Source organism: Drosophila gunungcola, unplaced genomic scaffold (assembly GCF_025200985.1).
Source record: "Drosophila gunungcola strain Sukarami unplaced genomic scaffold, Dgunungcola_SK_2 000001F, whole genome shotgun sequence".
Classification (NCBI taxonomy): domain Eukaryota; kingdom Metazoa; phylum Arthropoda; class Insecta; order Diptera; family Drosophilidae; genus Drosophila; species Drosophila gunungcola.
Window position 1 is genome coordinate 19,162,342 of NW_026453197.1, and position 18,414 is coordinate 19,180,755.

Below are 18,414 nucleotides of genomic sequence, written 5' to 3' on the forward strand. Positions count from 1 at the left end.
TTTTTTCTCAATCTTAGCCTCTTAGTTCTTTTTACGGCAGACATTTCAATGTTCTTCGAACTTTAAAGTTTAATTAATCGATAGGCTTCAAAAATTCCCAATTCAATCAACTTGAAAACGCATCAGCCGAAACTTGATGAGCAACTTGAGAGCTGTTTAACTAAATTAACAATGCCAGGCATGAAAACTTTTCAACTTTCCCCCCTCAAAACCCGCCTCTATTGAATTGAAATTTTTTATTGTTAGGTGAAAAGGCAAACAAACACGGAAATAAACAAACGAACAAAACGCACGACAGACTAGAGGACGAAGGACAACAACGGAAGCTGGCAAACAAGCGGAAGGCTCTTCTGGCACTCAACTAATGGCAACATAATGCGTTTATTGTGGGGGACTCAACTTCAGCTGGGGAATGGGATTTGGATTGGGAATGGGAACCAGCTGGGGAATCCCCCAAAGAAGTGATAACCCGGCGCAAATGTCAACGCAAAAGTCAATCAATGCATTGATGCTGAGCAGATGAGTGGAGGCAGGGGGCGGGGGCCGTGGCACGGGGCAAAGTGGGCCGGACTACATCCCCAGGGGGTGGCGCAATGCTCCCGTAGGCGTGGCAGACTCAACCAGACAAAAACTGGGGAGGTTACAGTGTAAAAAACAATGGTTTTTTTTTATCAACAATTTAAATTGGTACAGTATTTAACGAAAATTAAAATTAGGGAATTAGTTGATTGCTTTACTCAAATAATAGATATTTCTTTAGTGCTTGGTTTTAAGAAAAATATTTACAAAATAAAAATAATTAAATTTTTGAGACGTAAAAAACTTAAATATTGATCTATCAAAGGTTTCGCAATTGATTTAAATTTCTACAAATTGAAATCTACCTCAATTACTTCATATTTTACTATACATAAATTTCTTTCAATTTCTAACTATTAAATTATTAGGAATAATTTTCCGTGTAAAGGGTAGGCGTGGGGGTTTTTGGTTGTAGTAAAGTACGCACTTTTCAATGGGCCAAGCACAGACACAAGTCAGACAGAGCGCATTCAAAATCAATTCAATTGAAAAACATTTTCTCCTCCTGTTTTTTTTTCTTTGTCCCTTTTTTGGAGGGTTGACTTTTCACTCTGTGTTTTTTGGTATTCGTTTTCGTTTTGTTTTGTGGATAGTCTGCGTTGTCATTGCCGCTTTTTTGTTAGCTTAAAAATCACTTTGAGAGTTACACAAAGTTCAACCAAAATTGTGTTCATTTTCGTTTTCGCTTGGAATTGAATGATTTCCTGGATGCATTCAAAACGTTAATGAGACGTAATGTGATGGCCATGACGCGGATGAATCCCATTTCTCAGTGGGCCACTCATGGATCTGGATCGCCTTCGCAGTGCTGTCTCATCAAGTTGGACAATTAATTGCCAGTGACGCCCCCGTCGAGAGTCGTCGTCGTTTGTCAAAAACTTTGTTGCATACTTAGTGGCAGCCAGATATGGTATATATACAGTATAGTACAACGGCCAGAGATTGCCACATCATCATGCAAATGCCTCGACAGTTTTCAGATACTTATAGCTCATTAAGCCCGGAGCTCTGGCCTGGGGCCCAAAGTATTCGCCCAGTCATGCCACGCCCACATAATGACTAAGCCTGACAAATTTTCACAGCTCAACGCTTATTAAACTCGGCTGAAAACTTCAATTAGCTTGGGGGATACAAAGTCTTGAAGGCAGGAAGCTGGAGGAGATTCAAAGTTACTACGGAGTATATTTTACAAAATAAGAGACTCTTTTCAAAAAGGCTGCTAACGAATTCTGTTGCTTGCACTTAAATACCATAACAAACTTTTTAAATAGAAAGGGGGGTTACATCATAAAAATGACAAAAAATCAACCCCAAATATCAAACCAATTTTTAAACGCAGATTTTTAGAGACTGATGCCCCAATACTTTAGAGATATGCCACTTTAAAATCGGATGTTTGCAAAAAAAGTTATGGAATTAAAAGTGCAGGTTTATTGTACCTTTTTTGCAAAATTTTAAGAGGCTTAAGGCTTTTGTAGAGGCTTAAGCCACAAGACTTTAAAAATATATACAACTTTAAAATCGGATGCGTGAAAGAAAAGTTATTGATTTAGAACTGCAGGTTTTTGGTCACATTTTTGCTAAGACGATGTTTTCTGAGATTTAGAAAGGGGTTACATCATAAAAATGGCAAAAAAATCGACTCGAAATTACAAACCAATCCTTTAATGCAGAGTTTTAGAGACTGAAGCCCCAATACTTTAAAGATATGCCATTTTGAAATCGGACGTTTGCAAGAAAAGTTATGGTATTAAAACTGCAGGTTTTTGGTAACTTTTTTACAGTGAATTTTTCGGAAATAATTAAGAAAATATGTCCAAAAATAAAATAAACAATATTTTAAAACAAAATTTAAATGCAAATTTTAAGACACTTAAGCCACACGACTTTAAAGATATACAACTTTGAAATCGGATGCGTGAAAGAAAAGTTATGGATTTAGAACTGCAGGTTTTTGGTCACATTTTTGCAATGACGATTTTTTTCGGAGATTTAGTAAGGGGTTACATCATAAAAATGGCAAAAAATCGACTCGAAATTACAAACCAATCCTTAAACGCAGAGTTTTAGAGACTGAAGCCCCAATACTTTAAAGATATGCCATTTTGAAATCGGATGTTTGGAAGAAAAGTTATGGAATTAAAAGTGCAGGTTTTTGGTACCTTTTTTACAATGATTTGTTTGGGAAACTAATTAAGAAGATAGGTCAAAAAATAAAAAAAACCAAAATTTTAAAACAAAATTTAAATGCAAATTTTAAGAGGCTTAAGCCACAAGACTTTAAAGATATACAACTTTAAAATCGGATGCGTGAAAGAAAAGTTATGGATTTAAAACTGCAGGTTTTTGGTCACATTTTTGCAAAGACGATGTTTTCGGAGATTTAGTAAGGGGTTACATCATAAAAATGGCAAAAAATCGACTCGAAATTACAAACCAATTCTTAAACGCAGAGTTTTAGAGACTGAAGCCCCAATACTTTAAAGATATGCCATTTTGAAATCGGATGTTTGGAAGAAAAGTTATGGAATTAAAAGTGCAGGTTTTTGGTACCTTTTTTACAATGATTTGTTTGGGAAACTAATTAAGAAGATAGGTCAAAAAATAAAAAAAACAATATTTTAAAACAAAATTTAAATGCAAATTTTAAGAGGCTTAAGCCACAAGACTTTAAAGATATACAACTTTGAAATCGGATGCGTGAAAGAAAAGTTATGGATTTAGAACTGATGGTTTTTGGTCACTTTTCTGCAAAGACGATGTTTTCGGAGATTTAAAAAGGGGTTACATCATAAAAATGACAAAAAATCGACTCGAAATTACAAACCAATCCTTAAACGCAGAGTTTAAGAGAGTGAAGCCCTAATACTTTAAATATATGCCATTTCGAAATCGGATGTTTGCAAGAAAATTTATGGAATTAAAAGTGCAGGTTTTTGGTACCATTTTTACAATGATTTTTTTGGGAAATTAAATAAGAAGATAGGTAAACAAAAAACCAAAATTTGAAAGCAAAATTTAAATGCAAATTTTAAGAGGCTTAAGCCACAAGACTTTAAAGATATACAACTTTGGAATCGGATGCGTGAAAGAAAAGTTACGGATTTAGAACTGCAGGTTTTTGGTCACATTTTTGCAAAGACGATGTTTTCGGAGATTTAAAAAGGGGTTACATCATAAAAATGGCAAAAAATCGACTCGAAATTACAAACCAATCCTTAAACGCAGAGTTTTAGAGACTCAAGCCCCAATACTTTAAAGATATGCCATTTTGAAATCGGACGTTTGCAAGAAAAGTTATGGAATTAAAACTGCAGGTTTTTGGTAACTTTTTTACAGTGAATTTTTCGGAAATAATTAAGAAAATTGTCCAAAAATAAAAAAAACAATATTTTAAAACAAAATTTAAATGCAAATTTTAAGACACTTAAGCCACACGACTTTAAAGATATACAACTTTGAAATCGGATGCGTGAAAGAAAAGTTATGGATTTAGAACTGCAGGTTTTTGTTCACTTTTCTGCAAAGACGATTTTTTTCGGAGATTTAGTAAGGGGTTACATCATAAAAATGGCAAAAAATCGACTCGAAATTACAAACCAATCCTTAAACGCAGAGTTTTAGAGACTGAAGCCCCAATACTTTAAAGATATGCCATTTTGAAATCGGATGTTTGGAAGAAAAGTTATGGAATTAAAAGTGCAGGTTTTTGGTACCTTTTTTACAATGATTTGTTTGGGAAACTAATTAAGAAGATAGGTCAAAAAATAAAAAAAAACCAAAATTTTAAAACAAAATTTAAATGCAAATTTTAAGAGGCTTAAGCCACAAGACTTTAAAGATATACAACTTTGAAATCGGATGCGTGAAAGAAAAGTTACGGATTTAGAACTGCAGGTTTTTGGTCACATTTTTGCAAGGACGATGTTTTCGGAAATTTAGTAAGGGGTTACATCATAAAAATGGCAAAAAATCGACTCGAAATTACAAACCAATCCTTAAACGCAGAGTTTTAGAGACTGGAGCCCCAATACTTTTAAGATATGCTATTTTGCAATCGGATGTTTGGAAGAAAAGTTATGGAATTAAAACTGCAGGTTTTTGGTACCTTTTTTACAATGATTTTTTTCGGAAATGAATGTCGTAAAAATATCAACCAAATTAGACGAATTACTCCAGTTAACTTCAAAGCAACCTTTGGCCACCAACTATTTGCAAGCAGTTCAATTAATTACCCCCACCCAAAGGGTTTTGTTCGAATTTGGAAAATCTTTTTGGGACAGGCGGCAGGACATTTGTCACACGCTCGCTTTCACCAGCTCCATCATCATCTTGAATCATCTTGATTTGGCTGGCCATTCATTCATCCATTCGTTACCCTTATCCAGATCCTTATGTTGATGCTGGTGCCGGAGGGGGTCCTTTCTTGAGCTTTTCAATATTAATTGCGTAGCTTTGGCTCGCCGAAAACCAAGACGAAGACGGATAAGATGACTATGGGGTCAGGGGTCAAGTCGAACCAGCACAAAGGACACGCTGTCTGACCCGCGTCCTTTTCCCCTGCATTTGACTTTTGATGAATGGTCAAGAATTCGGCATGACATGAATGAGCATTTTAAATAAATTAGTTGTATTCGATACGCATTTCTTTTGGCCTGATTGAGTCCTTTGATTAGCTAGCTATAAATCAACAAAAAGGACTTGCAAAATGTAGTGTAGCTTGTCATATATATGACTCTCTGGGAGTAGAGTCATTGTTAGAAGTAAAATAAATTCGTTAAAGTTTGTTTATTAGGTAAATCTTTATATTTATACAATTTGCAGCCAATATTTTGTGAATCAAGACAATCAATGCAATTAATTAAGACAATAAACAGGTATACAAATTGTAATAAATGAGCGTTTTAAAATGATTAGTGGTTTTCAATACGCTTTTATTTTAAATCAAGGGAAAGACTTGAAAATGTAGAGGTATTAGTTTATCAACTATATAAGTAAGACAATCTTGGAAGTAAATGCTTACTAACTCTACAACCAATATTTTGTCAAGTAATTTTTAAATCCACTCCATCCATTTAAACTTACAATCCGCCCAAGATTTATGCCTGGGGCTTATTAATTAAGACAATAAACCGGCATAAAAATTGTTATAAGTTAATTAAGCTAAATGAAAAGCTCTTGAGCAGCCAGCTCCAGACAACGTAGCTGAAGGTGAAGATGGAGCACAAAAGTGCCAGATAAATTTGATATAAACAGAATATGAGCAGACCAAACGAAACCTAGAGAAAGACAAATGTCTGGCAATTTGGCTAAATGGCAAACTTGGCCAAGTAAAACATGCAATAATTATTATTGTCATGTGTGTATTTTGGGCGCTTTCCCCCCAAAAACTTCGTTCTTTGCTTCGGTTTGCCGTCTGTCTGGCACTCATCTTTCCAGATCCCCAAAATCACTCTGCTTTTTGCTCCGCTTCTCCACCGACTGACTGACAACGTGTGTTAATTATGGCCATCTGGGCGAGGAGACTCAACTTGAGTTTCGTTTTGTTTTGGGGCCCAAATCGCATTAGGGAAATTACCCTGAATGGCGAATACCTGGGCAGACATAAATAGTTCAGTTGTTTTGGCCATTGTCTTTGTCTGGCAGCCGCTTAAAGGCTTTCCCAGTTTACTTCTACACAGCTTCGAACTATGTGTAGTTTTTGCCTAATTAAGCGTTGAATTGGCATTCTCGAGTTAAACGAATCAATAGAATCTTTAAGCCGAGTCAGTCATGCTTCAATGCATACATAAGTATATGCACTTCAGTAAATATTAGCCTAAAGACTTATAAACTATTTCTTAATTCGAAACTTAAAAAAAATGTAAAATAAACAAACTCTACAATTATAAATATAAACATTTAAAATTCAAAAATTAAATCTTAATATTCGTTCCTTTTATTACAATTGCGTGTGCTTAAGAAAGAAATATAATCATTTTTAATGCTTTAAAGCCCAATAAAGCGAATTAATAAAGCCTTTCTCCAATTACAGATGTTATTTGGACACAACAAAATTTAACTATATAAATGCAGAACTTTAAATGCATTGCCATCCAAATATGCCTAGTTTTTAAATAAAATGTAATAAAAAAATATATATAATATTTTATTTACTGTGCATTCAGCTCGATAACCGATCATTAACCGCTTAAGTAAGCTGGGGAAGCCTAATAGTATAGATACTCGTTGAAAAGCCAGCTGAGGAGATATAATTAAATTGATGTACGCATAGTCACGCCTCCGGCATAATTGACTTGTCTTGACCTCAAAGTCCTGACCAAGCAACCTCAAAATCAGGCCCGAACACTTTGTCCAATTTGGGCGGATACAATTTCATTTTGGGCCCCTCCAATAATTGCTATTGACAGTTATGGTTAGCCGACAGACAACAGGATGATTAAAAATTTAATGAGTCTGAGTGGCGAGTGGTTTGGGAAAAGGGATAGACACTTTCCTGAGGCTAACCGCAGTCCATCAGTTTCTGGGAAAAATCAAAGATTTTTGGACGGAACAACAGAATTAAAACTGCCAGCAGGCATTTTCACTCGACCCTTGTTGTAGTTTTGTTTGATTTCCCCCACCTTCCGGCAACTATGGAAATTTGTTGTTCAACTTGTTGCTAAATACACAAACATAATTTGATTACGAAGTTACAAGGAATGGCATTAGAAGAGCGTATTTTGAGTGGCAAATTCGCAGAAATTGAAAATGTCTCAAGGTGTTGGGTAAGTGCAGCCGCAGGCCATCCAAAATCACAAAATGACATCTGCTCGAGTGCTCTTCGCAGTCTAATGAAAAGTGAAATGATATTTGGTGGCTTTGAGATTGGGGAGTCGAAAAATGGCCGGCACATTTCAGAAAAGCCAAATATTCTAGGAAATATTTCATATTTTGTGTGCTCAACGCAGCCTGAAATAAGATTTTAAATACTCTTTTAGGGGGTAACCAACTTTTGAGACAAATATGTTTTTATGGCTAAGTCTTAAAAATATTTACAAAAACAAAAGCCATAAATGAATATAAAATAATAGCCACATTTTGAATAGGAGTTTTTAGTAATTAAAAAAATAGATTTCAAAAATGTATATGGTCTTTTGAATCGTTTAATGCCTAAATTATATTTAAAATATAAAAAACAATAAAACAGTATACAAAGATATAAAGCAAACGCTTTATTTATTCATTCTAGACTTATAAAACTTATAAATAGCTCGGAGAATAAAATAAGAATATTTTTAATAGAATCAAAAATCAAGAATATGTAACACAAAGAGTATTTTATTATGTCATATTAAGATTTTTTCCAAGCTTCCATCGTGCATGTTGTATCCGTTGCTGATGTTTGTAATTCGAGCTTAGTGTAATGGAATTTTTAAGCGAATGTCACAGAGATGCACAAAGTACAATGAGACAACAAGCTGCTCAAATATGCAAAGATCTTTACCCCCAGCACACGCACTAGAAAACAGAAAAAGAACATAAAAAACACACAGGACACCTTACAGCTTATTACATTCAGCCAGCCAAGGAACTGCGACCCCATTTTCAAGGACTCCCCGCCGGAAAAAAAATGAAACTTATTTTCATAGACAAGAGCGAATCTTGTGTTTATTTGCGCTTATATGCACATCATCTATCATCTATCATCAGGTGGTGTGTGGGGCTCCGGCTTTCCTTTTCCATTTCCTTCCTGCCATTGCCCCACTGCATCAATTTTCTCGCTGCCATTATTATGATTGTTATTAACTTAAATAGAAAATACTTGACTGTTTCATAAATCTCACCCACTCGGTTTTCCCGCTGCGAGGAAAGGTCTGAAGTTGGGGTCTCGCTGCGTCAAGTAGATTTATTTGGCTGCTGCTGTTTTGTCGTGTGGTGATGAGTTCCCTTTTGATTTATTTGGGCGAAGAAAACTCGTACAAAGGAAGTTAAGTTAACCCCACGAAAAGAATGAAACATCTGATGGGATAATATTTATATCATCTGTTAATATTGGATCTTAAAGGTTGTAGTTTTTATTTTTTTATTTCTAGATACTAAAATTTCTTTTAAATTCCAAATCTACACAGAGATTTTAGGTCACCTTTTGACTATTTCCTTACCCAGGTACACAAAATGAAAAAAATTTTTAGTTAATGTAAAAAAAAAGATAATATGATTTTAAAAAGTGTTTCGATTTCCTCGGATCTTATTGGATTTAAAAGTTGTATTTAATTTACTTTGGCACTTTTTTTTCAAACTAACTAATTTAACATGTTGGAAAATTTTAGTTTAGTTTAGTTTTAATATACCTTCTTATTAAAAAAACCCCTTTGCAAATTATGATCATTGTATTCAAGTTTACTCATTCAAAAACCCAAAGCATCCAAACTTTTTAAACTGCTTAAATATGCTTCAACTGTTTGTCAACCAAGACCGCAGAATTCAATTAAAGCGTTTTGCGTTTCACCTCAGGAATTAGGCAAACTAATTGGCCTCCGTTTTCAGGGAGCGAAAGAAAAGCAGCCTTTTGCAGTCCGACAAAGACTGCGTCTGAAGGCGCTGAAAACTTTTAATAAATCCGCAAATTACTTTATAAGCAACTCGTTTTCGGGTTGGCTTGCTGCTTATTTTGTTTGCCTTGGGATGGTGGGATGACAATGGGAATGAGCGCGATAAGAAGTTGGCATAAACAAGCCCAAAGCCGTACATAAACTGCAGAGGGCGAAGGATGGCTGAAATGGCTGCAAAGGCTGAAAATTAAGGCAGATGGCCCGAGGATGAAAAGAAAATGCGTTCAGTCCAGTCAGGATATACTGCCATCCTACACAACACGTTGACTGCCGCGTTGGCAATTTTTATTTAGCTTTTGTAAGTTAATTTGTGCACTATTGTCCAGCAGGACCCGTCAAATGAAACGTTTGCCTTTTGCACTTTGCTCCTTTTCTCTTGCCTTTTTTTTAAATGTAATTCAATTTCAATGAAATTTAATCGTCCGTTCATGGCAGTGACCATACAATCACCCACCCCTCTTAAGCATTATTTGCGTCATTTTGTGGTGGTTAATTTCAGTGCAACGCTTTTACTATTCAATTATGTTGCCGCTTGTCGCCTCGTTCGCAGCATTTTTTATGCACTCTTGTTTATGATGAGGACTGCTTCGAAACTTCCTGCTCCATTGTCCTGCTAATGTTTGTCATCCCGCGTGTCCTGCTCCTTTCATTGTTATGAAAAATTAAATGGGCATAAATCATGCTAATGGCGCATTCAAAATTTATTATGCTTTAAAGCCCGGCAAGCACACAAAATCCACCATCAACTTATTTATGTATTTGCAATTATTTCTGCCTGGGGTGGAATTGGTTCCAAAGTCTAGTATTGAATGGTTTTTAGGTTTTAGTTTGGTGTGGGCTAGTACGGTTGATCTCATCTCGGTTTCAATTAGATGATTGTCAGAATGTGAGGATATTTTTATGGCGGGATAATGTCTGCGAAAGCTGATGATGTCAGCAGTGCTGTAGAAATAGGGGAAAGAATTGTTTTTAGTTGTACTTAATCTTGGAACAGTTGAAGGCAGATACATTTATTGAGGGTTTGGGCATGGAAATTGGATTGGCCAAACGATTTTATAATTGACAATAATTTAAAATTTATAATTTCTTATCAATTTACTAAAGTATTAGAATGCTGACAGAATTATAAAAAACGAAGGGTAAATATATATACCTGCTTTCTTAAACTTGATTAAAAATAGAATCCAAATTTGAATACAATCATATCTTCTATTACTCTGATTATATTTAATATTAATACATATTGAAAAATATGTAAATAAATAAATAATTAATGGAGAGAGGTTTAGAAATAGAGGACTTAATTAGCTTTATTAAATATTGCATATTTACGAAATTTTCAGATTATAATGAACTGATTATATATAGTCTAGTCTTATGCTGCTAACATTGTTTATGTATTTTTTTTTTGCAAAAACCACGTCTGTGCAAATCAAGCTCTCCACTTTGTGTCCTTGACGAATGTAACAAAAATGGTTGACAACTTTTGCGTGATTAACCCACCGGCAGCTGACATGGTGCATCCGCCCACTTAACCGCCATAAGTAACTGGGGCAATCTAAAATTTCATGCGCCACGCATCTGGTAACAATGTGCCCCGCCAAATCCGCCTCATAAAAGCAGGGGCAGTAGGGGGTTAAGGGCCCAGACCACCCACATAATGCAAATTGCTATTATAATTTGCACAGCAGCGGCGTCATTCATCAGGTTTAGTGGGTGTGTGGGTCTGTAGAAGTTAGACAAATTTCCCGGGGATTATCTGGAAGGATGCTCGACTGCCCTGGCTGCATTTTGCTGGTGCCCCACGCTGTTGCAACATTCTCTTGCAGCTCAACGCGCTGGCGCTTCATTCCATTTATTATAACAACTTTTTTAGACTTTTTCGGGGGTTATTTTCATTGCCAAAAATATATATTTCAAGTGGGTTCAAACTGCAGAGAGCATTTTATTTGGTTTTCTGGGATTTTTACCGAAAATTCACGACTTTGTTGCAAACTGTTTCGTATATACACACACGAACCTTGACTACGCAGACACATTGGCACTGCAGATACAGATACATTTGGCCATTGCAGTTTGCAGTACACAGATAGAGATACATACTCTGTTCGACCACCCGCAGAGCAGTTTTCATTTGGATTTTAGCTTAGTATCAGGGAAAGTTTGTTTTTTTTTCGTTGGATGGGAATATTCGAACAGAGATTAAAGTGATTTGAAATAAATAAAAACAACTTAAAACGTTTTATTTAATTTTCGCACAGAAGAAACTTAACTAAAAACAATACAAAACCATAAAATGTTTTGTATGTCAAACAATTTATAATATCTCCATAATAGCACAGATTTAATGGTATTTATTTAACAAAGCTATTAAAATGGTGAAAACTAAATTAAAAATTTTTAAATTCTTAAAAATAAATGGGATAACAAAATTGATTAATACAAACCTTGTCGATAAAATCAAAAAGTCACAGAATAAAAAACGATTTTTTCTGTGTTCAAAAGAATATAATATAAATAATTTAAATTCAATTAATTTAATTTAAATACACAAAAATACTCCAAATCAAGATAGGTAAATCCTTATTCGATTACAGCTAAAGCAACCGCAATAGGTCTTAGTTGATTTTCCTTTGCATTTTGGGTTTTCTTTTGTTTTTCCTGCCTGTCTCCCATTTCCCCCCTGTTTGCTGGCTTTTCCATTGGTCCACCTAGTGTGTTGTTTACATGTTCATTCGCGGGACTTTTCACTTGAAATTCGAAAGTCGACGTCGGCGCAAAGAGTTAAGACCTTACAGCATGTAGAGGAAAAGGAATCCTGTGGGGGAATGCCGCTTATTGTTCTGACCCACACACACACACATTGTTGCCTCAAATAAAGGATTTTTTGCGGTTGTCTTTGCATTAAGCTTGTTATGGCTTTAATTTAGAGGCATCCTTGGCGAAAATCGCATCAACGCAGCTGGAGATCGTTAAATAATTCATGTCAGGCCGCACCGAAATCGGAAAATGGAGGAAAAACCGAAGCAATGAAAGCCAAATTAAGCAGTGGAACGCGTTTAGCCGGTATGGGAATGGAAATGGGAGGATAATCGGTGGAGGATAACCAGGAGCCAGACTTTCCGAGGAGGATGTTCCCAGCTGGGCGCCTGATTTACGCTGCAATAATTTTCATCTCATTTTCATTACGTTTTCGGGCTTATCCTGGCACAGCCCTTCCTGCTTGTTTTTCCCCAGCACTTGCCATCTCCATCTTTTGCTTTTTGCATAAGGCTAAAAGGTGAGAAGCTCGTTTGGCCTGCAGGTTGGCCACTTGAGCCCGGCTATTTATCATTCCCCAGCAGCTTATACATAAGTTCCAGCCTGTCCATAGGCTTCTGGGTTCTGGATTCCTCGGTTACCAGGGGGAAAGTCCTCCAGACCTCCTCCTCCAGCCCGCAGCTGTGAAGTTTCCATGGTGTTGCCTTATTTTTTGCCCTGCAAGTGCCATCAAAAGTTGTGAACAAGTTGCAGGTTTGAAACAACAACAACTGGAACAGGAACAGGAATAAAAAGGATCAACAAGGTACTCAACACCAGCAGCAAGGGGAGAAAAAGGGAAATTGGAATGGCAACGAGTGTGGCACTTCGCAGTGGTGACAGATTTACATCAATTATTGATCAGGTGCGGGGTAACAGGTTGCTGATGGAGGGAAAAAGGGAAATTGAATATAAAATGGGTAAATCTTTAAGAGCATTGACAACTATTTCGAAAAAAAGCTTAACAAGTATTTGGCTTCGATTCGTATTGTCAAAATAAGATTGGTAAGTTTGTCAAAAGAAAAAGATCTATAAACAAATGCTATACAAATTTTATTCAAAATCGACCTACTTAGTACAGTTTAAATTAATATTTGTGGAACTTAATATTGCTCTTTAACTTAACAAAAATTAAACAAAATATAATCTAAACAAATCTAAACAAATCAAATCAAAATCAAAATGACCCATATTCTTTTTCCAATTGTATCAAAGATTTCTCAAAATTCCTCAAACAACTCTCGCTGAAAACTTTTCCCCTAGAATGTTTAACTTTTTGATTTGCGTAAAATTTGTTTGTGCCTTCTACGAAATCCTCACATCCGCTTTATTAAGTACTAAGACCTTTCAAAATGGTCGGCCAACAACAATAAGAATAAAAACGATTTTTACCAGGAAAAGGATTTGCAAATTCAAGAAGGAAAGCGAAATCCTCAACTCAATTAGTTGCACGCATCCATTAGATATTCCAGGCACAAAACAAAAGAGTAAAGCGATTGCAAAGCCATCGAATAGCCGAAGGCCAAGGGATCCTAAAAATGGGGGAATTTGGGGACTTGGGATCCAGAAAGGATGGAGATTATTTTTTGGCCGTGCAGGAGGTCAGACCACAAACAAAGATGTCACGCAGTGCGTTGCCCAAAGGGATTTGGCCATTGGTACGCCCAAAAATATAATATATGACATTTTGTTATGAATACTAATGCGAGCTGGAGGGTCGAAAGTGGGGGTGACTTAAAAGTTTATGCCAAGGATTGTTCTTTGCCTAGTCCAGAAATATTTATTGACAACTGGATTGGGAAATGGAGAAAATACTTGAGATGATTTAATGGGAAACTAGAAAGTTGTTGTAATTTTATTTTAATTGGCTACAGGGTGCAATTAAGAAAACTATTTTTAGAAGCAGATAGTATGTCTGTATGTTTCATAACTAAATTAAATAAATAATTATATATTTATTTATCATATATTAATATATGTGTTCTGTTAAATATTATTTACTCAAATAACATAAGGTAAAATATTTTAAACCCTAATACATCTATTTATCAAGCATACGACATGTTTTTAGGTCTAATTCTGATAATGTTATAACTTGTTTTTAACAAATAGCATTTACTCAGCATCAGGTAAAATATTTTCAATTTTAAAAATCGATAACAAAGTTGAGAAGTGATTTTAGTTAATAAAGCTTAAAAAGCCAGTATTTTTCATTCTCATATTTTAATAAACAGCTTCTGCTCAAAAGCGTTATTTTAAATACTTCAAATCTCTTGAACCTTGATTATAACTGTAAAAACGTTTCTTCTTTTTTTGAGCATTTAGAATACTAGGTAAATATATATTTAAGTAAATTGAAGGAATAGCCAATTTCTAAGGATTAATAGCAAAACGCATACCCAAACCCTGTAAAATAATCAAACTGATTCATAATCTCCTCTAGATTTCCACTTCCTCTGCAGCAAGAAGTACTATATAATCAAATCAATTGGCAGACAGGAAATGCCCAGACAGTTGGGCCAACCAACTGAGACTAATGCGTCGCCATCAGATATGCAAACAATCGGCGAGCTGGACGAATCTCCATTGGAGTCACAAATTTATTAACCGAACTGTTGGGGGCATGGGATATGGTTTTTTTTTGGGGGGAGGAGATACCTCTGCTCAATTGTGCTCCTTGGCTGGTTTTCGGCAGACACTGCGCAGGACATCGGGCAAAGGACGACCCGAAAGGCTGAGAACTGCACCCGGCTGGATATTCCGCAGTACATTGTACAATCGCTGGTGCTGATAGCCAAGGGGACCATTTCCATTGTAGATCTTGTCATCCACATAGACCACATCGATGCCCTCGTCCATGATCCTGGCATGATAGTGATGGTTGTGGGGGAAGAAGTTCAGCTCAGAGCCCAGTTCCTTTGTAATAAGGACATTTCTTCCATCAGCTGGCTGCTTGACCAGAAAAACCACGATATCCTTATCGCTGTAGAGACTTTGGCCAGCCGGCAAAAGCGTCAACTCCACAACAGCATTCTTGCAGCAAATGAACTCGGGTTCGTAGGGTTGCAGGGAATGGAAGCTCAGCAGAGTTGGATCCGGCTGGTAATGTTTATAATTTAAAAATTAAAAAAAAAAAAAAACAAAACGTAACTCCTCCACTCACATTAAATCGCTTTCTATAGCTATACAGCAACTCATCAGAACTGTAGATAGTACCATGCCAATTTGGCGGCATAAAGAACTCAACCTCCGCCGATGTCAGCAGTTTAGTGCCATGCTGCATTCAAATAACTATATTGTATATTATATATAATTATTTAGGCATACTTTATACCAGATCATAAGAATAGCTGTTTAGATTGTCGGCTGTCACCTCCTTGGGGTTCCCAAAAGCGTCCAGAAACATGGCTTTATTAGTTTTACAAAACGTATCTTGTTTCAGCTCAACGAGAATTTTGATGATGTTATAAATTTATCCGCGTGTGAGCTTTGTTTCCAGAAGTGCTTTGATCTAGGGGCTTATAAAGTGATTTTACAATATAATTTATCAGCACAATTTCTGTCAAAAAAGTTTTGCCGTGCTTTGAGTGTGACCGGAGTCTATTTCATCAGAGATCCATAGATTTTGGTGTTAATAGGCCATCAACAGTGCTGTAAGTTGTCCAAGAAAAGGGATTTCATAAATGCATAAGATTGTCTTTGAAAATAAGCTATTATAAATTTAACAGCAAATTTATGAGAGCTGAAATAAAATATTGAATTTTGATATTTAGTTCGTATTAAAAAAGTTTTTTTTTTAGGTAGTTCGTTTTTTTTTAGTTATTACTACCACATTGCATATCACAAGCCCAGGGTTGCATTTAAATCAACATATATCTTCTTGATTCGCTATCAAACTACTAAAAGAGTCATTTGTGATATTTTTATTATCTTTGATTATAATAAACAAATTTATGTTATTTTTTTGACAAAATCCATAAACTGTGCATTTCACAAGTGATTTTTGGTCCCAGAGTTGCAATTTAATTTATAGTGCTTTTTTCGTTAGACAAATTCTAAGGATGTCATTTGTGATATTTTTATATCACAACTATTTAGTTTTTAAGTCTTAAGTTTTACTTAATCACTTCAATACGCCAATTCATATTAAAGGACTTGTCAGTGTTGGTTGTCTTCAAAATTCAAGGTTGCATTTCACAAGTGATTTCCGGAGCCAGAGTTGCATTCTAATCCACAAAGAGAAGCCCCCCAAACATTTTCAAGGCGATTATCTGGGTCTGCTTGTTGGGCCCCATAAATTTGTCCACGCCCATAACTGGGCTGACAACTTAAGTGCGGTCATGTTTTTGGGGTCCTGCTCAGCTTAGCTCTCCCCTCCATTAGGAAAACAATTACAGACGACACTGACAGGCCCGAAATGCCGAGCGAATCTGAGATCCTGCAGGGGAATGGGTGGTATCCTAGCAGGAAGAGATAGCATTCGAAGTCTGGTCGGGATGTGGCCATAAATTATGAGTTTGTCGTCACATGCTGGCGGTCTTAGCCGGTGGTCCTGTCTATTAAGTAGCCTTTAGAGTCTCCGACTGTCCAGTGTGTCCAGTTTTTTGACACTCCTTGGGGCTTATTTTGCCAATCCTTTTTGGCTGCACAGTGCAATTCTGGGGGCAACATTCCGGTTACCGTTTTGTAAAGTTTTCCTAGGTGCTTTTCGGTGGTTTAACCCTCCCTCAATTCAAATCCCCAACAAACATAAATTATAGACCATTTTCATGCTCACGAACTAGAGAGAACGTCACATGTGTGTCTAAGTGATTTTCAATAAGTTCGTTTTCCTGGGGTTGGGTCAAAGTTTTTGGGGCACGATTTTTCACGGCTCCAGATGTCTATATATACATATAGATATATACTGTATGTGTATGGGAAGTAACATAATTTATGGCGCCTTCGCATGTGACTGTGTGTGTGTGTGTCTGAGCTGGCGGATTTTCGCAGGCGTCGATAATGACGAGCGATTTCTCATAGCCAAAAGTGAGTATTTTGGGTGGGTGCCCTCTCATTTCGCCAAAGCACCAGCCATTTGCAGCAGCTGCGACCGACCTTTGACATCCTTCAGGCCCGAAATTCTCCATTCCTCCACGTTCCCGGGCCCAACTATATGGCACGTAAAAGCAAACTTGATTCTCGGCCATCAAAAAACGCCATCCGTCTTCTAGCAAACGCTTTTCGCTTCTCGCTTTGACTGCCAAGCTGCCAAGTACGCGACGTGATTCAATATTTTTGCGAAATTATTTTTTAATCATAGTTCGACAGAAGTCAAACAAATATAGAATGTAGCGAAGAGACATGCTCGAATACAAAGTGAGCAGTCGGTTAAATCAATAAAACATAACATTGTAAGGTGACTTTTTCTTTAAGTCTTAAAAAGGCAAGTAATACCCAGCTGTATAGAATTTTAGAATAAAAAAGAAGTTTGCCCAGTGAAAGATTAAAGAACTTTAACATTTTTGGAATAAATTAAACAAACACATTTGTTTGGTAAGTGGAAAAAAGATTTTATTTTTAATCTAATTAAAAATTTTAAAAAAGAGATTATTATATAAAAACACTTATTTTTTTGTAAGTGAAAAAAGTCTGCTAGTTTCCGATCCTATTATAATTTAAGAAATTGAGTAATAAATAGAAGTATTGAAATATTTATAACTTTAAGATAAAGAAGTAGTTCAGTGGCCCAGCGAATAATAAAAAATACTTATTTCTTTGTTAGTGGGGAAAACATTTTATCTTATGAGGATTTTTAGTTTGTAAGTGGAAAAAAAAACAATTATTTTATTGTATTTATTATAAAATTAATATTTAAAAAAATTGAGTTTGAAGTCTGAACTGAACTAGATATTTTTTCTAAAAAGTGATATTATTTGCTCTTAAAATTATCAATCTACCATTTTTTCGAAAAGAAGTTCCAGCATACCTTGAATACCTCTTCGAAAAGAAAACCCCTGAGACAAAAGATGACAACTACATATGTATAAAACACATAAGCCAACAAAGAAGAAAACCAAAAAAAAGTGGAAAGAAAAACTTTTGCAATTTGTAAGATTTGCAGCTGGCATTGGTCGCCACTCTCGACTATTAACGCAATCGAATGACGTTCTTGGCTCGGATTCCGATTTGAATCCGCTTCCCTCTTTATGGTAAATGCCCGCAAAATGTTTGAAACGCTCAAATGGTGAAATTGTGAAATGGTGAAATGGCAACCAAATCAGCGGATCCCATGCCATCCTAAAAATTGCAATTGTGACAATGCTGACAATCTGCAGGCGACAACCAACAGCAGAGTTCCGAGGAAACTCGGAAGTCGGAGGGAATCGGAAAGTTACTGGCGATGAGGGGAAACAGACGGCCATGGCAGTTCCGTCTACATCTCCTATACAGAGAAAAAATA

At 36.0% G+C, this 18,414-nt stretch overlaps 1 protein-coding gene across 1 annotated transcript; it reads right to left on the reverse strand.

The window, feature by feature from the left end:
- Nucleotides 1–14,552: 14,552 nt before the first annotated feature.
- Nucleotides 14,553–15,565, reverse strand: LOC128261582 (uncharacterized). The gene is made up of 3 exons (XM_052995353.1): nucleotides 15,307–15,565; nucleotides 15,136–15,249; nucleotides 14,553–15,071 (listed from the first exon to the last, which is right to left on the reverse strand). Exons 1-3 carry the CDS (start codon nucleotides 15,376–15,378, stop codon nucleotides 14,637–14,639), a joined length of 621 nt encoding a protein of 206 aa, XP_052851313.1. The 5' UTR covers nucleotides 15,379–15,565; the 3' UTR covers nucleotides 14,553–14,636.
- Between the last annotated feature and the right edge of the window lie 2,849 nt (nucleotides 15,566–18,414).

Bases quoted from the DNA above. Each gene is read 5' to 3' on its own strand.
- LOC128261582 (XM_052995353.1), bottom strand. From the start codon at position 15,378: ATGTTTCTGGACGCTTTTGGGAACCCCAAGGAGGTGACAGCCGACAAT. The intron at 15,250-15,306 runs GTATAAAGTATG...ATTTGAATGCAG, and splicing joins ACAGCTATTCTTATGATCTG to CATGGCACTAAACTGCTGAC. The intron at 15,072-15,135 runs GTGAGTGGAGGA...AAACATTACCAG, and splicing joins GCTATAGAAAGCGATTTAAT to CCGGATCCAACTCTGCTGAG.